General features: G+C 33.3%; 1 protein-coding gene across 2 annotated transcripts in view; it reads right to left on the bottom strand.

Moving 5' to 3' along the window:
• The window catches only part of FSTL5 (follistatin like 5), a 667,511-nt gene that overhangs the window by 76,747 nt on the left and 569,189 nt on the right, over positions 1 to 21,575 (bottom strand). For both annotated transcript variants that reach the window (XM_032465748.1, XM_032465755.1), the window contains one exon: positions 15,633 to 15,751. In XM_032465748.1, the coding sequence (XP_032321639.1) occupies positions 15,633 to 15,751 (119 nt within the window). The remainder of the gene's footprint in view (positions 1 to 15,632; positions 15,752 to 21,575) is intronic.

Genomic DNA, 21,575 nt, shown 5'->3' with positions numbered 1-21,575 from the left:
AACATGGATAGTCCTACAGGGTATTATGCTAAGTGAAATAAGTCAGATAGAAAAATACAAATACTGTATGATTTCACTTATATGTAGGACCCCAAAAAACAGAACAAATGAATAAATATAACAAAATAGAAACAAAGTCACAGCTACAGAGAACAAATAAGGGGTTGCTTGCCTGAGGCGAGGGGGGATGGTGGGGGAGTGCATTAAATAGTTGAAGGAGATGAAGAGATACAAACTTCCAGTTACAAAATAAATGAGTCACGGGGGTGAAATGTATAGTGCAGGGGATATAGTCAATAACAATGTAGTATCTTCGTATGATAAAAGGCAGTAAGTAGACTTATTGTGGTGGTTATTTTGTAATGTGTAGGAATACTGCATCACTATGCTGTGCACCAGGACCTAACATAGGGTTGTAGGTCAATTATCCTTCAAAAACAAATTCATAGAGAAAGAGAACAGATTTGTGGTTACTCAAGGCAAGGGGTAGGGAGAGATGGAATTAGATGAAGGTGGTCAAAAGATACAAAATTCTAGTTATATGAGAAATAAGTACAGGAGATGTAATGTACACCATGATAAATACATTTAACAAGGCTGTCTGGTGTATATGAAAGTTAAGAGAGTAAGTCCTAAGAATTCTCATCACAAGGGAAAATATATTTTTCTTTTCTTTTTTTATTTATATGAGATGACAAATGTTCACTAAACTTAATGTGGTGATCATTTCATAATGTATGTAAGTTGAATCATTATTCTGTACATCATAAACTTACACCATGTGATACGTCAATCGCATCTCACTAAAACTAGAAGGAAAAAAACATAAATTGTCTGTCTACATTCATGCTAGAATGGTAGACAAAGACCACACAGAGAGCAAAGCCAAAACTATTTTCTCTCTGGACCTTGCAGAGTATAATTTTGCTGATCTTGATTCATAGGATATAGCCCAGAGTGGGCAATATCCTGTTAATTAAATTCTATCTATAACAGCTTCTTTATCTTCTGTACCCTTAAAGGTGACTTCAGGAGAGCCAGGCCTCAGACTTTATTTTTCTGCTCTGTTTCTTTGACATTAAATTCCTTTAAGAGCTCATTCACTCTCTTTGCCTTATTATTATCATGGCTAGATGACAACCAGAAATTCATCTTTGGCTTTACCATTCACCAGACCGTCCTCCTTCCCTCTCTTTCCAGAAAAACTGTTCAATGAGCAATTTAAAATAGAGACACAATAGCGGAAACAAAAGTATTCTATACTAAAGGAAGTATTGAAAGTGATTCTAAAATTCGATATAAACTATATTTTAAAAGGTGGAATCCAAGCACACACTCATGAACACACGCAGAGATACGTCGATGATAGACACATAACTACATAGGTGCTATAGATAAATACAAATTACTTATCCAAACCATCTAGCTAAGGTTTGGTGTAGTTTAGAGAAGTTTAAAAAACCAAGTAGCTCTGAAAATAACAGAAAGGCTATGGAGTAGTGAAATAAGAAAGAATAAAATTGACAATGATAATCGTGTAGGAACCCATCTAGAGAAGCTAAGCATAGTTGACATGTAAAACGTTTTATTTAAAAATGTTTAAAAGTAGACTTAATCTTCGGAATACCAGGCCTGGGAACATAGGGAACCAAAGCACTGAAAAGGCAGGCTAATTAAACACTGATAGGTTAGCGTTTTCTAAGATACAAAGAAAGGTTCATATATCTGATCTGCATAATTCGGATGACAAATGCATTCTGTCATCCGCATAGGTGTGAATGCAAACAAATCGGCATGCACATTACAAAGAAGACAGTGGTAAGTGTGCAACAAATAAGGTGACCCAAGACAGATACACCCAATTTGGGTACTGAATTAAGCCGCATTGTGGGTTCCTCCAAGGATGGTATATATACATCCTAGATACAGATACGAGATATGGACATGTACTGAGCTACTGATAAATTAATGTTGAGTCAATAAGAGGAGAGAGACGGTTTGATGTTTGATAAAAATCTACACTTGCAAACTTGTAAGATGGAAACCTGGTTCTCTCACTGGTTTTGGTAGTTCTCATTATGTTACTTTTCTGCTTCTCTACCAATCAGGTTCCTGAGACTGGCAGGAGAGTCCTCTCCCTTGGCAGTAATTGAGAATTGGGGACAGAAGAGGGCTTTTGCAAAAAGAAATTTTAAAAAAATCTTTCTCAAAATATATAACTGTAATCTTCATTGTTCTCCAGCAAATGGCCTCTTCCCCAGCTAGTGTTCTCATCAAAATTTCATAAAACACATGGATTTTCCATAGTGAATAAAGAGCACATCACATATTTTATTAATCAAATTCTTATTAATCTACACTCGGCAGCCATATTTCCAACACCTAGATGACTCATCCTTAATTACCATGGGTCTTATTAATTTTCTCCTTGTCGGAATTTTCATAGCATTTATATTTGGTGCCACGTAATTGGGCCTTTAATCATGTACTACTGTTCTCACCTAAAATGCTAGACTTTGTTCTTCCGACAGTTCTACACCTTCAAACACACTGGCGAAAGTGCAGTGTTTCTTCACTAAATACACGTTTAGGTGTCACGTGTCATAGCACAGATAAAAGGGGAGAATCAAAAAGTGGGTAGTTCTCAATCATGACGCTAAACTCTAGAATGTCATGTCATTTAGAATCACTGAGAAACAGAATTCTAGAGCAGCCTTCAAAATGTGGTGCGTGGATGGCTGCTACTTGGAATATCATTTGTCACCAAGCTTAGAAATAGAATAGAAATTGAAAATAATTGTCAAAATTGAAAAAAACTGTTACTAGGCCACTGCATGTGCCACCGTCCCCTGTTGCTTCTTCTGGCAAAGATCAAGGGTTGTCTTCCATTCAGCGATGGGCTTACTCTGGCCCTACGTGACAACTTTCCTCTTCTATTTTAACTTGACCAACCCTATGACCATTTGAGTTTGGATCCCTGACTTGACATGAATAAACCAGTCCTAGATCAGTCAGGAGAAAGCTTTCATACCATAAGCAAAATAAAATGTGTAGCTAAGATTCTGTCATCACCACCATTAAAAATAAAAACATTGAGATTTTCTTTAAAAAAAAAACCCACTATTTAAAAAAATCATGCTACATTTAGCTCTTAGATAGCCTATTTTTGATCATTAGTCTATCAATGCATTGTCTGAATGTAATACTTTTGGTATACGAGATGCCTTAACTTCTGAAGCACGGGATCCACTTAATTTGTTATTCAATATTTCTTTCTCAATTAACTGGATATTAAATATGGTAGTCCAGTAAAAACAACACTTAAAATATTTGATAACAATTTAATATTGCTATCATATCCATGAGCATAATCAGTGGACCTGTCTCCTTGAATAGGGTTTAGATCAGCTTGGTCTAAACTTGCCTGGAGGGTTTCATGGGATGGAAGCTACCTAATGATTAAAAAAAAAAAAAATAGATTGAACAAAAGCCAAGGTGATTGTTTCCCACATATGGTTTAAGAAGCACTGATTTTTAGCTTTCTTTTCTTTTCTAGCTTTCTCTCTCTCTTTGAAATAGCTTTTATTTTTTAAATCCAAAACTCTTATAATCTGAGTCTATTTAGATAAATAGAAAAGTGAATAATGAAATATTTGAAAAGATAGTGTCCACTTTATCAAACACAATAGAATGTAAATAATTCTCAATGAGGGTTTGTTCAGTTTATCATGAATGAAGGAAATGAAACAATGAAACAATGTACTGGACTGGAATGTGTAGGTTGGGAATCCCAGTTTATTTTTATAATCATGTGGAAACATATATATTCAAGGTTGAGCTATTTTGTATACACTAGGTATAATGTATTCTTTTAAATCTTGCAAAGCAAGATTTAAAAAAAGCACTCCATCTTATAATAATAACATATTAAATAATTTGGTATCAATGGCTATCTCCCTTACTGGTCCATTTTTTTTAAAAGGCAATGAGGTTAAAGTACTTTTATTGATTTTTAATTGAGATCAGTGCTTCTAATCCAGTGATACAGCTGCTTTTTCCTACAATTAGATATATTCAATTTATCTAATTCTAGTTTCCATTTAATTTATTAAAATGTCATAAACTGTCTAGTTCATATTAGTCAAAACATAAGTAGTCATGGTAATTTAGGGCCTGATTTGCCTCAATCTGCATATCATAGAAAACTGTCAGGTAGCATGATACTGATTCCAGGATATCAAAGTACAAAGATTATATTGTAGAAATTTTCATCCTTCCTTTTAACATAAGGAGAATGTCTTTAATTTCTTCAAGTATTATCATAAAAATTGAGTTGATAACATTACACTATCATAAACCGAGGGCTGGTTTCTTTTCAAAAATAATGTACTAAAGAGAGTTTAAAAAAAAAAAAAAAGCAGGCAGAGTTAAAAAAATAATAATAAACAGGCTTTGAGATCAACCAGACTTAAATGTAATCCAGTTTTACTACTTACATTAGCTGTGTAAATACTCCTTTTAAGTTTTGTTTACCCCACTGGTATAATAATATTACCTTTCATGTTGTATTATTATGTCGGTTAAATGTAATCATGTTTGAAAAGGTCAAATGATCAATAAATGCCACTTGGTATTTTCATGTAGAAAATTCTCCATGAGCTAACATTTCACAAAAACTGTAATAGTCTACACATTCTTCACACAAACGTTTTCCTCAATTTCCCAAAATGTTTTGGAGAGTTTGCTGTGGATAGTTAAGAATTTCAGTGAGTTATTTTAAACATACAGTGATGGTTGCATATGTGGTTAGAATTTTTTTCCTTTTTATCATTTGTCAGTTCTGTGACACTAGGCTAATTATTCGACTTTTCTCATTTCCTTCTCCAGAAATTGAGAGTATTAAATTAGGACTTTTCCATTGTTTTCATAAAAGAAAAATAATTCAAAGCTGTCTGAATTAATTCGACTCTGCTTAAACAGAAAATGTTTTACCGATTTATAAAAATATAGTGTTAGGTCCACCCACATTGTTGCAAATGGCAAGATTTCATTCATCTTTATGGCTGAGTAATACTCCATTATATATAGAGATACCACATCTTCTCTATCCAGTCATCTATTGATGGACACTTGGGTTGCTTTCAGATCTTGGCAATTGTAAATAATGCTACAACGAAGATAGACGTGCATATATATATTTGAATTAGTGTTTTTGTGTTCTTTGGATATACACTCAGCATTGGTAGTTCATATGGTAGTTCTATTTTTAGTTTTTTGAGCAACCTCCGCACTGGTTTCCACAGTGGCTGCAGCGATTTATGTTTCTACCAACAGTGTACAAGGGTTCCCTTTTCTCCACATCCTTGCCAACATTTGTCATTTGCAGACTTTTTGATGGTATCATTTTGAGAGGGTGAAGAGTGAATTTAAAAATAAATTTGTAGAGTGTTAAATTTCAAATGTCTACAGAACATAAGAGAAGAAAACTCTCGACATTTGGTAAATGCAGGACTGGATGATTTGTGTCTTGGTTCTCCTGGTTCTTTTAAACGAGCCAGAATCCCAGTTAGGAATTGGTCTAAGTGTCAGTGAGCACTGAGAATCCCAGGAACAGAGACTTCATGTCTGTTGGGGAAACCATACATCTAAATAGTGGGGAGACCAAATTAAAACCAAGACCATAGGTTTCACTTTAGGTCCAAGAACTAGTAAATAGAATTTGGCAAAGTCTTGAACTAAAAACTAACATTAAGCAATAAAATAGACAATTATGGCAAATATAAGAAAATGTAAATTATATGGACCCACAAGGTTCATGGTGTATCAACTCAATTAAATGGCAGTGTGGCTAGTTGGAATTAAAGAATTAGTTGTGTTTGTGAATTTTGTTCCCCAATGTGATGACTTGATTTGTACAGGAAGAATGGTACTCTTTTGTAACTTTGTTTAACAAAGCACAATTAGTAAGTTGGTTAGATGGAGAGGAAAAATCATTTTCTTTCTTAGTAGATAACACATGATGTTAACTGAACATAAAAAGAAAAAAAAAGCATGGGCTTTAGTATGTAAATCTCTCTAAAATGTTGAAAAGTTCATTATAATTATGACATCACAATGAACACTGTGGCATCTTGGGAAGATGTAGGTCACTTCTTTCAAATACCTTCTGTACTCTAGTTTCTTTAAGTAACAATAGAGAAGATCTGTTTAAATGATCCCTTTCAACTATTGATTAACAGACTCTTATAGTTAAGACATTGGTTTCAATACCCAAAGTGTATATATCCCCCTCTACAATTTTTTCTGACAGCTGGATATCTAGCCTTTTTAAAAAACTTTGAAAAGAGAGAGATTTTTTATAAGGTAGTCCTTTAAATCTTGGGTACTGAGCTTAAATCTGCCTCTTTATAACTTCCAGTCCTTAAATTTGCTGCTTCTTGAAGAACCAAAAAGAAGAATCTGTTCGTATTTATTCACCTTGATGCTTGACGATAAATTAATGCAAACAGATTCATTTAAAATGTATTTTAAAAACAAGAAATTTTATTTCAACAGATTTCACTTATCTGCGTTCTGATCATATTACTATAGCTAATACAGATTTTGTAAATAATACCTATGAAATGGATTATCAGGCAGGCAAAGAAATGAATTTGCAGGATCGGATTGAAGTACAAAGCTTGAGGTTTAGTGTTGGGGATCACGTTACGCCACGTTAATGAAATTATCCTTAAACTTGAAGGGATTTCATGTAGAATTCTATTCCTCAATGCTTTGAAATTTTTATATTAAAATGGAGTAAATTAAATTATTTCTTACTGTTATAAATCTGTAGGATAAAGAGAAACCAAAGTTTTCAGGAACAAGGTCAAATAATTTGAATGACGTAATATCAGAAAATACGTAAATTTGCCTTCCCTTCTTTAAATAATTGTCTCTTTCTTTTGGTAATGATACATCAGTTTTGGTGACACGTGTTTTACAGGTTTCTCTTTTTGGGGACATTAGTTTAGGAGAAAGAAAAGGTTTTATGGACTCCCTCCTTCCTAAGCATGTGTATGAAATCTCTCCCTGTGAATGTCTAAATCTGTCTTGGAACTGTTTAAAAAAAATGTTGATTTAAAAGCATAAATTGAAGCAATTTTATGATTGTTGAATTATCTACATTTGTTCAACACAGTGTAATATCATTTAGGAGCTGAACTTTTTTCCTGAAGATCATAATCTCGCAATGCAGATGGCAAAGTGTCATTCTGATGGGAGTTCCTCATCTTACTGTATTGTCCAGCCCCGGAAGCCTTATATGGAAGACAGGCTTACTTGCTTTTTCAAGACTATTATTGACTGGAAAAAAATTATTCTGAAATGTGATAGATTCATCTTCAAAAATTATAAAGCTGTTTAGAGGATAATTATATGCATGTGTACTTTTAAACTGTATTGTAATTCACATGTAAACGTGTTCCACATTGGAATGCCTACACTGAGGATCATTAAACTTTATCTTTCAGGTCAACACTCTTTAAAAATTGTTTTAGTATGACTTATATTATTTACTGGTTCATTATTATTATTGTAAATGATCTTATATTCTATTTCGTACAGGTATGTCATGAGAGGATCCTGCCCAGATAATTCATACACACTTGTATTTTACTATGTTTGTATCCACTAAATAAAAACCATGAAAATTCACCCATTTTAAAATCATATTTTGTAAGCCTTTAGAAATACATGTTACATTAAAAGAATAATTTGGCTCTGTACCTGACTTCTTTATAGGTAGGACAATACAGATGAAAGTTACATTTCTCCTGTCCTTTCTCTTTAAAACTGTATCTTTATTACATTGCCCACAGAATTATATTTAGGCTTATCTCTTTTCACTAACAAATCTGATTTGCATTCTAGAAAAATTCTTTAATAATAAAACGAAGACATTATGGAGTAAAAATCAGCAAAACGACCCCTGTGATTTAGTTCAGTGCAAATCCTTTAAACGTATACTGATTATACAATTTGATATGCTATTATTTTATTGCATCTTTTAAGTTTTCTAAATAATTTCAAAAGAGAACTATCAGACATAAGATACAGTTTTGCAAAATCATACTCATAAATAACTGTATTTTGAAACTTATACTTTAAAGAGCTACTTTTTTAATAAAAAATGATGCTAGTATACGGATTGTTAAATATGCTAAGCTCATTTTCTTCCGCTCTTATCACAAGGAATATTTTTTTCTTCCTAAAATAGAGGTGAGATAGGACTGACGTCTTTTTCAGGACGGAAGAAAGAACGCTTTGGAGAGAGTAACTAGATCCGATTCCGGAAATAACACTCACTGGGTGGTGATTCAGGCAACTTCTTAGCTGCCAGTGGGCATGTCACTCCACAGTGCCTCATATTACATCTTCGTTCAAGCCGTACAGGTGGGATTTAAGACAGAATGGAGCAGACGCCTAGTTGCTTGCAAGTCCTAGATAAGTTTCAGCTTTTGCCGTTAATTTGCTAAACAATCCATAATATATCTTTAAAAAAATGCCTTAATAAAAATTTGAAAATCAGTTACTGAATTAGGAAAAAAGAAGAGTTTTGATGGGCAAAAATTAGCAGCTTAAGTAGTAAAGGGATGAACACTAATTTTGAGGTTTAAGTTTTGTTTTTCTTATCATTCTTTTTTTAATTAATTTAATTTAATAATTGACTAATTCATTTTAATAGAGTTACCAGGGATTGAACCCAGGACCTCATGCATGCTAAGCATGTGCTCTACCACTGAGCTATACCATCCCCTCTTTCTTGGCATTCTTATTATAGAGCTGTATCTTAAATTTCCACATAGGAAACATAAAATCATTATGTGATAAAGTATATGGAGAAATGCAAAACTGTCATTGTAAGCTTTCAGCAGTTTAAAAAATGTTTAGCAATCCAATATTAAATATTTTCTTTGATAAAATAAAATTGAAGGCATTCATTTACTGTATTGTTTTCCTTCCTGTAACATCTGTCAAATAATTCCCACTGAGATTGATGACCTATCAAAATATGAAAAAGATACCAAGGCAATGACAAGCCTTCAGTGTTAAATTACAGTTTTGACAACTATTGTTGAAATAGTAAATGTAAGCAATGAGAAATCAAACAAGAGGTCAGACTATTAAAATTAAATAGAAATATTATGAGATTTCAAGAAAAATACTAAGATTTAAATAAATCATTAAAATTATGAACCTAACCCTCAAAAACATTACAATAATTATGCAGTTTTCAATGTATTTAGAAGGAAGAAAAATTAAGAATTCTTAAGAATTGTGTAAGCAAAATTATCATCTTTCAGAGAGGAACACCAATAGAAAATATCTAATATTGATAATTCAAGAAATATCATTTCTGAGCACATAAAGTGATTAAATGTAACTGGATGCATGAAGTCAGACTGGAGATAGAAACGCAGGGAGTAAGAAATGACTACTTTTTATCTAATTTTTTTTGTATTACTTTATTTTTACCATGCAAATCTATTATTTGAAAAAGTCAACAGCTACCTTTTTGAAAATAAAACTAAATCTTAGACCAGAAACTGCAGGCTAAGAGCCACATAGTGGACTTACGTGATTTTGTAAGTCTCAAGTAAAATAATTTTGTATTTAAAGATATTTGTAGGAATAACTTTTGTGTTAAACTCTTCAATTTTATTCTTGAAAGGTTTCTATTGAAAGGTCAAATTATTATAAGCACATTTCTCTTTAAAGTACATAAAATGTACTCTTACATGTATACAGTGAATCCTTATATCTCACATTAAAAAAAGATTTTAAAGTGATGGCCAATAGATTGAGACACATACATATTCTGCTCACATTTATCCAAGTAACTTGACTGATTCTTATCAATCCTCTTTTGAAGACTTAATATGCTATCTTAGATAAAACTACTTGACCCAGTTAACATGTTCTATGACTCCATTAAAATGCTGTTGCAGAGCTCAGAGTCGGGGCTGGGGGTAGATAATTGCTCAATGGTAGAGCATGTGCCTAGCATGCACAAGGTCCTCGGTTCAATCCCCAGTACCTCCATTTAAATGAATAATTCTTTAAAACATGCTGTTGTACGGTATAGATGCTCCCCACCTGTTCCCCAATGTTAGGCTTGCATACTTCAAATATATCAGAAGCACAACATGACAGTTTCACAAGAGTGTGATGTTTAATGAAAGATTCAAGGGCCTCTTTAAATCCAGGGCTTCAAAGGCCAATACCATAAATTTATTTCTTTTAACATCTACAGAATAATCTTCTAAAGGCAGAGTTAGAGGTAATTTACATTACTCTCTTTGGGAAGCTCTTTGCAGGGTATCACATAACCGAAAAGGGACGAAAGCGTTAGTTTTTTATCATTCTCTAACTCTGTGGAAATTAAGCCTTGTTTGAATAGAGACCCACTGACAAAAGAGTAAGGGGGAAACATTTTGATTACTTTTCTGAAAAATACAGTGGTACTGAGTCAGAAGTTTGCTCCATGGCTTTCTGGGGAAATGAATTGTCTGCATGATACAAAGGGGCAGGTGTTTTAACATTTATTTTTATGGATAGAGTTTGAAGAAGTAGTAATTGGATTAGAAACAGAAGGGAATGCTGACAAGGGAATTCGAGTTATTACCAAGGGGATGGAGAAGTGCCCTGAAGGCCGCGCTGCTGGGAGAGGGGGCACCAGCAGAGAGAGAAACGAGGAAGCTGTGTTTCCTCATTTCTAATCTCAGTTTCAGTTTCTTTTGTTGTTGTTGTAGTTTTGAATTTTTTTTAAAGACACCTTTATAGTGGTATGATTCCTGTACAGTAAACTACATGTATATCAGATGTACAATTTGATGAATTTTGATAGATGTCTAGCTAAGTATTGTGGACACTATGGTCAACCTATTTCTGTGTACAAATTTCATTCTAATGTAGTACTAATCGTATTTATGTGTAAAGGCCAGGTGATTTTCTCATGTGGAAATCCCAAGCCTAGAAAACAGACATTTTAAGAGTGACTCATATCACACTTTCTATAGAAAATGGGCTCCTCTGAAGTTAGCACCATTTAAGTTGCATTAAAACCAGGAATAGAATCTTCTAGTCTTAAAATATAAGACCTACTCATGATGAGATTTGCGTGATTTTCTTTGAAGCTCTTTTAGTCCCTATGAAGGAAAAAAATAACAGGATGGTGTGTGTGGAGAACAGCAGGTGGACGTGTATTAAATAAACACAGAAGTAACCTAAGGACAAAGTATTAAAAACTGAGAGAGTTGTAGATATGGATGACAAATCCCTTGAAAACCAGAAGAGCAAAAAAGTTGGTCATCTTGGGGAAGTGTGTCATCCTTGAACTTGTAATTTAAACATTTTTCTAAACCCATTTCAGTTTGAGTTCCGAATTCGTAAGCGTGGGATAGAATTCTCTTTGCCTGAAGTTCATACTGGCGGTGACAGGATGAAATCATGCGTACAAGCAGGATGAAAATAGCAAGAATCCTATCTAATTAGGCTACATAACCAAAAAAAAAAAAAAAAAAAAGAGGGAAGAATAAAGATCAAATTATAACTAAAAGCATGTTCTATGAATCTTCACCAACTCACTAGCGAAAGCTGAAACCTGATGTAATCTGACATTGCACCAAAATTGAATTTTTATTTAGAGCCAGCAAACAGCATTTTCTGAGAGGTTTGATGAAAGATTCCATATTCTAAATATTTAAGTTTTATCTGAATGTTATTGGCCAATGAGTTACACTGGGAATTGCACTACTGTCCTCTCGATACCAACAGTGACTTTGAAAAATATTATATCTGTTTAATCCCTTTCTGTGGGAAAAAATGATTCCAAAAGACTCATTTCCATGACTCACACTCAAGAGACTTATCTTCTAAAATCCAGAAGGATTAGATTTTTTTTCTATAATAGAACTCCCAACTGTCTTAGACTGAGCATCTTTATGCTATATTTTGACCCTGTGATCTTGAATTAATAGACCCAGGAGGTTATGTTTACCCTGAAACAATTCAATGATGAATTATTCTATGAAACGTTTTTCACAAACACATGAAAAGAAGGACACTGTTTTGTGGTCATTGTAGAATAAGGAGAAATATTAAGGTAAGGAGGAAATTAGATGTATACATCTTTAAACTCAAACAGTGCAGAAAAGAATGGATAACCCAAGGCTCTAAGCAATGGAATTTTCATTAAATTCATTTAGCAAAGGTTACTGACTACCTTCCATGTGTAAGGCACCATACTAAGCACACTGGAAATTCAAATACTTATCAAAGCCTTGACTAAAAGAGTAAGATGAGATGGTTGATTTCTGTCAACTAGGCTATGATGAGGCTATGGTGTCCAGCTGTTTGGTCAAGCACTTGTCTTCATATTGTAGTAAATGTGTTTGTGGAGGTGATTAACATTTCCAATCAGTTTGCTTTAAGTAAGACAGATCACCCCCCATAACATGGGTGGGCCTCATACAATCAGTTGAAGGCCTTAAGATTTAACAGTGAGGTTTCCCACAGAAGGAATTCTGTGTCAACATTTCCACATAGAAATCTGCTTGAGTTTCCTGTCTGCCTGCAGACATCAGACTCAAGGCTACAATATCCACCTGCGTCAACAGTCTGCTGGCCTAATCTGTGGCTTTTGGATTCCAGACTGAACATCAGCTCGTATGTGAATTTCCAGCTGGCTGTCCTGCCCTGCGAATTTCACATGTGATACGCCACCCACTGTCACCAAAGCCGATTCCTTAAAGTAAGGAGATGGAGACAGAGATGATGACAGAGAGATATAGATACAGATGCAGGTAGTAATCCTACTGGTTCTATTTCTCGGGAGAAATAAGTTCTCCTGGCATAATACTCAACAATTTTCTCATGAAACTATTTTATAACTAGAAATGCAAATCTAGTGGAATGTAGCACCAAATAACCTACACACTCTAAAATTAACGTCTTCTTGTGTTTAAATAGAAAACAAAATAGCTTCATATAGCAAATAATTATTTAGTTCAACATATATTCTCAAAGCGTAATGCCATCAATTTCTTATTTCTACCACTGAATACTTGTGGATCATGAAAGTATCTGCATGCATTTCAATTATTTAAGCTCATTTCACATTAAGCAATAACAAGATAACTGCAATATGAAATAAAAGTTTATCTACTCTAGCTTTTACTTCATACATATGGACTATAATAATTACATAAGAAATAGATCTTTCTTTTTTAGTATAAACAAATGCCTTTATATTCTGCATTTAACAATTATAAACAGGACATAGTTTTAGCCAAATTCACCATTCTTTATACCATTCTCAGTGCTTTAGCAAATATATTCATCAGCTGAAATGTTCTTGCATTTTAATTTCAACATCCAAAAATTAGAAATGTCATACATTTAAAACACACACACAGTATTTGATAGTTTCTCTCTTCTTAAAAATGCAAACCTGATTTTTCGTACTCTTTCTGCTTGCTTTTCCATTAGCATATAAAATTTTTTGTACATTTTTGTTTTATATAATTCAAGAATGATGACTTTCTATCCTTCTATTTCTTTTTATTTCACAGTATGCATTTTTAGCATAATCCCATATATTGGATAATTGTAAAATTTCCAGGGGCTGTGCTTTGAAAAATCTGATGTGGTAAATTAGTTCTCAGTAAGTAATGATCCCTGCTTTGTCACTCCTGATGTACACGTGTGGATCAGGTTTCTCAGGCTGAAGGAGCTGAGTTAAGGCTGTCATCACTGATGTCTGGTTTCCATCGCTCCAATTTTTAATTTTTTATAGGAAAGTGTACATAATTTATATATATATATATATATGTATGTATATCACTTATCACTATATATACTCAGATATATAATGAGAGAGAAATACATCAACATAATTCTATACAATTTCTATTTCCGTTGTTTTAGAAGGAAGTCTAAGTATTCAAAGGTCTTAAAGAGAGAAATTCAGGTAAGTAAACTTCACATCCCTATTGTCTGGACAAGTCACAAAACTATCACATCAATTTTTCCTTGCTTTTTCAGCTTTAGATTCCAAATAGTTAGCTACAACACTGCTGACCCTGTAGGAATCAGAGTGGAACATTCTGTTGAAAAATGCTTTTGCTTTGATTTAAATAATCATTTTAATGCCACATCTCCGATATCCGTGTTAGCCCAAATTTCTCATCCGTTATGCTTTTATAAAAAATATAAATGGGCTATAAAATTGAATGGCTTGCTTTATCAGATGCAAATATTTATATTTAATATGCATTTATTTATTTACATACACACACACACACCTTACTCAAAATGGATTTAGTCAGCACTGATGTGATATGACTGCAAAGTGAAACAAAATTGCAGGTACAATTTAAAATATTTTTGTACTTGTTAAACTAGAGCTTAACAAACACGGTAATGAATATTTAGTAATTTAGCCCATAAGTGAAATATTTTTTTAAATTAAAAATGGTTTCATTTGTTTTGAACATTTGTAGACACATGGAGTTAAATTATTTCCATTATTTAAAATAAGTGGTATTAGAGTCTTTGTCCTAAAGAATGTCTGGAGGGAAGCTAGCCTATTTTATCTCACCTTCACAATATTTTTTCCTTCATCTCATTCTAGGGCATGGTTTTAAGGTGCAAAGTGTTGTCTCCATATGTCAATCTCTGACAACACTGGCTACTGGGAGGCTGGAAACAGGAGCTGGAAATAAAGGGTCTAAACTCGGGCATTAAATACCTATTTTGCTCATATCTTGTGGCCATGCCAACCTTAAAGATGAGTACCAAGATGGGGTTGCATTCTGTGGTCTACCAGTATCTTATTTTATTTGGGGGGTCTGGTGCATGCCAGCGTTTGTGTGGGAACACATAGGTAACACGGGTATGTGTAGTGTTACATATTTTGGTGTACACTTATTTATGTGGAGATATATCTATAGCCATAGAAATATAAAAAATATATATAATTTTTATTATGTTGCACAGAAATACAGTTCCTCGTATGTCTATTCAAATAGTCGTTTTGTCAGATATTTTTATTTTCTGAATTCTGTACCAAAATTTAACAGAAAAAAAAATTTCCATGAAAGAAAATGTAAATAAAAAAAGAAATTGATATTTTCCCCTCTAAATCTAAATCATTCATTCTGTTGAGACCTCTTGAAAAAATAAGATGAAGAAGAAAAGAGAATCAACATTTACAGAGCATCTAATATACCCCAATTTCCCATCAGATTAATTACAGGCTATTTTCTTTTATTTTGTTAAAGTAACTAGTGCTTATCAAAATGGGAGACATTCTAAATTAAGAAGCAGGTGAAGTTATTACGCTGCGTTCACTTTTGGTATTTCACGTCTAGTGCCTTTATTTTAATTACAAACAAGTAATAAAGAACACGCAATATATTCTTTTCCTCTTCAAATTTTAAACTTGCACAGAGTAACAGACAATATCACAGTTTTAATATTGTCCTCCCAACACATCTCAAATATGTATAGATTTCACTGTCTTTCCAAAATATCTTTCTATTTAACAAGACTGCTGCACAAAACCACAAAGGAATTTTTAAACTACTTGCCTGAAATCCAAGGAGCTTTTCACTAGGCTTAATGTGCCTCTGAAATTCACATTCTATGGGTTGTATCACTTTGATTCCATCTTCATAAAAAACATAGAACATGTTCCCGATGCCCAGACCTTAGGAATAAAAACACATTTAGAAGTTCAAAACAAAATTGTCAGAAACTTCTGCAACCCAAAATCAGTGCCCCTCAAATTGCTGGCAGGAGATCAGTTTGGAAAGTCATGTAATTTTTTTTTTCATTTAATTGAAGTATAATCGGTTACAATGTGTCAATTTCTGGTGTACAGCATCATGTCCCAGTCATGCATATACAGACATACATTTGTTTTCACATTCTTTTTCATTAAAGGTTATTACAAGGTATTGAATACGGTTTCCTGTGCTATACAGAAGACATTTGTTTTTTATCTATATTTATATATAGTGGTTAATATCTGCAATGTAATGTTAATAAAGCAATGCATGTGAGACCTTTACCATACACTGAGGCAACTCTGTGATACCATGTAGACTTCTTACTTTATCTCCCTGATCTGTAGTTCAGTGATTTCTTTAATTCAGCAAATGTTTCATCTATTTTTAAATAATTATAAACTCTTTGGTACATAGTGTATGTCTGCTACCTGCCCTACTTAATTTAGATGTAGATTAAGAAACGAAAGTACTTTTTAAAGGATCAGATTTACCCTATTTTTATTAGAGTTCCCTAGGGAAAATAAAATAGCACTCATTGTAGGAATTTAGTTTATATCAAGAGTTTTAGAAGCAAAAAGACCAAGTCCCCAGATTTTGGAGAATAAGTATTTTCCTAAGATAATGTTTGTAAATAGAATCCTACATAGAGGTCTTATATACCAGTTTTCATACTGGCAGATTTGGGGGTCTCTTTCTACACTTTAAATTTTGAATAAATTTAAGGTCTTACAAAAATTTCATCTAAGTCATATATTTTTTTTTCCACATTGCATATTTGGGTGTGTGACCTCTTGGAAATTCATTTCACTTACACTATAAACCTACACTATTGGGTGCAGGATGCTACCAGTTAGACGTCTGGAATGCCATGGGGTTAACTGAGGTCTGTAACTGGGGAGCAGCCCCAAATGACTGCACACTCGCTCGTTTTGTTTCCTCTGCCCTGCCTTGTTCCAACATGCTCAGACTGACCCCTCGTAGTCCTTCCTTCTCTGATCCTCCCCTGAGTAGCTCCCTCGTCCAGGTATACTGAATTGCACCAGCATGTCTATTCAGCCTAACTATACCTCACATAGTCAGTGAGAGCACGTTTCTTTAATAGATAAATCATTATATTGAAACCATGGTAGTTTAAAAAGCCAACCCATTGTGGTTGAAAACGTTTCCCTTCTAAAAACATCTCTTTTTCATTTTTATTTCCACTGAAAACAGCTTGAGAAGTCAAGCCTGAGAATCATCATAAAAGTTTATTGATTTGCCAAGAACATGTTTATTCAACTTAAGCTGTATTCATGTGTGCTAAATATATTCCTAGTTCATTAAAAAGTCACCAGTTTTGCCCATTTGTAATGTGTCCATCTGTTCTTACGATTCAGAGGAAAATGTATCTGATCATGATTACGACTTCTTTGATGTTTATACAGAGTGAAACTCTGTCTAATAATGTATATATGTTTTAAGTGACACCAGATTGTTTTGACATGTCTTACTGTTGTTTTATAAATATTTTACAGTACTCATATTTTAATACATGCAGTCTTTATCAGTTAATTATGCATTTTAATTCCAAAGCACACAACATTATGATGACATATTTCTGAACAGGAAAAGAAGTGGCAAGAACAAAATTCAAGTTATATTTTTCATAAAATAAAATATAATGGTTATCAGCTGTTATTTATAATCATAGTGCATACAGAAATATAAACTTCATACCCAAGGGATGAAACTTACCAAAATTATTAGTTTTTATCAAAAAAATGATCTGTATCAGTAAGTTTCCATGTAAACGTTAACTGAAGGTTGACATGGGCTACGTATCAATGACTTGGAAATTAACATTACTGGCTGTCGAAACTTATGAGCATAAGCCAGTTGTAATGTGGTGTCTATTTTTCAGTTGTGTCAGTTATGTACTATGCTTGATGATTATTACAAAGCTCTTAACATTTTTTAATGAACGTGCCTCTACCTTCCTTCAGCTGCTTCACAGTTCTGCTCCACAGTCAGTCTGAATGTGTTTGAACCTGACAACTACTCTAAACCCAGACTATTTGCAAAGTTTCTTGAAGTACCTCCTGCCCTTCCTCCTTTGGACACTTTTATTAGGTTACTTTACCATATTCTGGACACAGCAGGTCAGTGGGATTCCACTGTATTTTTGCACTGATGACATTTCTCAACTGTATTTTCCTCTAAAACTCACTTAATCCATCCAAATCACTTCCATAACTAAAAGTCTACCTTCTTGCCTTTTCAAATGTGAACTATACATCAGCGTTTTTACAAAGTACAAACTACTTTGCAGGTTACAAATTATTGAAAAAAATACCGATATCATTATGCAAGTTTAGTTTCCCTTTGCATTTTATTGTTTTTAGTGGGAATATAACTCTTCAGTGTTTATGAAATAGTAATGCCAACACACAGGTATAAATATATGTTAAAATAATAATATAAAATGAACAATTATGTATCAACCACTGTGCTATGAAATAAAACTTTACTATACTTCCAGAAATATCTGAGTTCCTCTCTTTTCCACCCAAAATATTAGGTATATTTTGCCATCTTTTTTGTTGTACATATTTTGTTCCTCCCTTATCATTTAGGTTTTAGCAGCAGAATTTATAATTTGAATATATTATGCAGAGGTTATTTTTCACCTGCTGCTATAATTTATACACATATACATTTGTTTAGAATGTACTAGGCACAGAATGACATAAATTACCTGATACTGAAGATAGTCGTAATTGAAGATGCATGCTGATTTTCACTTTGGGGCATTCATTAACTTTATTTATAAAGAAAGCAGTGACATATTTGTATATGTTCATTGTAACTATCAAGTTTCCATGTCCTAACCCTTTTTTTGTTTTGGATAGGGGAGACTATAACAAAGAGAGAAACTCTGTTCTCTGGGTTCAGTCTGCTCAGAGGCAAATCACGGCTATGTAACTTATTGTTAGACCGTGGGAAAGTTATTCAGTCTGTGTCATAATTTCTCCATCTCAAATTGGGGGATAACAATTAGACTTGTGCAGCTGTTGTAAGAAGTAAATGAGATGGAGAAAGTAAAACATGGAGCAGAGTGACTGGCACATATGAAGAGTTCAAGAAATAGCAACTGTCAGTATTTTTATGATTGACATTATCTCCTCTTTGAAACATCAGTGGGAAAAAATATGGTGATATCACCAGAACATGATTCCTGTCCTCATGACTTCCTGAAATCTACACTGTGAGATGCGCGACCAGCACATTTCAGTTTTCTGTGCGATCAAGTTCATGAATTCACGAGCCTGCTAAAAATGCAACTGGATTTTCTAGCTAGGCAGTTCTCGTAGTCGATCCTTTCCAGGGATCTGCAAAGTCAAAGTTACTTCCATAATAATGCTGAGGTGTCATTTGCATTTTTCTCTCTCAGTCTCACAAATTAGATTCTTCCAAATGTCGAGGGAAGTTCTCGGCAGGCTCCATGATATATGATGTTGTGAGTTATATCACAACATTTCAGTACAGAAGCAGATATAGTAACCCAGCGTGTTTTATTCAGCCAGCTATTAAAAGGATTTGCAAAATCCACAGCAGTGTGTTGCCACATCGTTTTTGTTAATATTACTTAAAAATAATCTGTTATTAATGGCTGCATATAATGGGTTTTTATGATTATTTTTAATAAATTAGTAAATACATATTTTAATTTTTCTGCTTCAATTTCTAACATGGTAAATATAGAGTCCACGGAAATAACCTACATAAACCAGAGTTCTGTGACTTGTTGATAAATTTGAAGAGTGTAAAAAGCTTCTGAGTCCCCAAAAGTCTGATAACCCTGTAGATTTCAATTACAATTCTCTCCTCATTAATGCTTTATACGGCAGTTTGTTACAAAAGCTCTTGATTGAGTAAAAGCTTTGTCACTTGAGTCACAGTGACAATTGGGACTGTGTGCTGTTTTGTCTTTTTTCATCCCCTGGTGAAGACAGACACAAGTACTTTGTCTTTCCCAGGTCGATTGTTAACCTAACGAAGTACAGTGGCACAAGAAAGTGATCCATAATTTGTTTGTTTCTTGTGAACCTTTTTCTGCTTTGTTTTCCTTTCTATATAGAGAGGGCATATGCAAGAATCACTCACAGCCTCACAAGAGAGAAGTATTACCCAGAAGATTTTTTTGATCGATACTGCGTCTTTAACTGCCTGAAAGACTGAGAAAAAGAAAATGCTCAGGATAATAGTGTATGAGAAATACAATTGTATTATGTACTATATAATACAAATATTCTATAATTTCATAATTTATATCAACAATAAAATTTGGTTAATGTATGAATTATTGGATGAATATTTAAGTCAATAACAAAAGTATTCTGTGGTGATGTTTGTCTTCCTCTGACTTTAAATTACTGTGACGTTAGCATTTAAATTATGATCAGTAGCAAATTATAATCCTACTATGCAGTGATTTGGTAACTAAAGAAAGATAACTTAATAAGTTTGGTGTTAAATAAAGTCCTTCATTGTTTGATATAATATTAGTCTTTTCCCTTTCAAGTGATCCTAAACTTACTTTTTTTTTTTTTAATATATAAGAACTCTTTTTTTAGCTAAAGAAAAATATAGGCAAAAATAGATGGTCTACATAGCATTTCTCACTTTGAATAACTCAGCAGGGAGAGATTTGGGATGAAGTTCCCACTTTTCTTCCTTGAGCTGAAATGTTTTCACACACAGAGCAAGACCACACCAACACACCTCAGTGAGCCCTTTCATTATGTTCAACTAAAACAAGACTGACCTATTCTTTCATTCTTGCTAGAAGTTCTTTTAGGAGAAATTATGTCAAGTTCTTTATTAGGAACTATTAATTTAGGAGGTAGGTATTATCTGAGCACCACACATATTGATCAGAGTGATGTCATCTAAAACTAGTCCTTTAGACACAGAAAGCAAACTGGTTACCAAAGGGGAAAGGGTGGGGGAGGGGTAAATTAGGAGTCTGGAATTAACATATACACACTACTGTATATAAAATAGGTAAACAACAAGAGCCTACTATCTAGCACAAGGAACTATATTCAGTTTCTTATAATAGGTCATAATGGAAAAGAATATGAAAATATATGTATATATGTATGTATGTGTATAACTGAATCACTTTGCCATACATCTAAAACCAATATTATAAATCAACTACACTTTAATAGAAAATAAAACTTTAAAAAAGTCCTTTTGAGTTGGAATACAATTTTCTGAACTTCCAAAGTTATGTTTTAAAAAACTGCATGATTAATTTCACAATTAATATCAAAATAGCAAAGTTTATAAATAATAGGGTATTTGTTTGCTATGTAATTAATATTAGGTGAGGGGAGGGTATAGCTCAGTGGAAGAGTGCATGCTTAGCATGCACGAGGTCCTGGGTTCAATCCCCAGTACCACCATTAAAAAAAAATAAAAATAAATAAACCTAATTACATCCCCCCAAAACAACAAAAAAAGTAAATACATAAAATAAATAAACCTAATTATCTCCCCCCCAAATAAATAAAATTTTAAAAAATGAGGTGACTCATATGTATAATTATGTATATGTGCATATGTGTGTGTAGACACATGTATCTGCAAATGTATATCTCTTATCAGATTCCTTCTTCGATTAGAAAATATTTTTTATGTAATAAAGCATGAAAATTTGAAATTGGCATTCATTTTTAGCAGAGAAGTTAGCAAACC

The sequence above is a fragment of the Camelus ferus genome, chromosome 2 (assembly GCF_009834535.1).
Source record: "Camelus ferus isolate YT-003-E chromosome 2, BCGSAC_Cfer_1.0, whole genome shotgun sequence".
NCBI lineage: Eukaryota > Metazoa > Chordata > Mammalia > Artiodactyla > Camelidae > Camelus > Camelus ferus.
The sequence above is the reverse complement of the archived record's forward strand: the minus strand, read 5'-3'. Positions and strand labels throughout refer to the sequence as shown.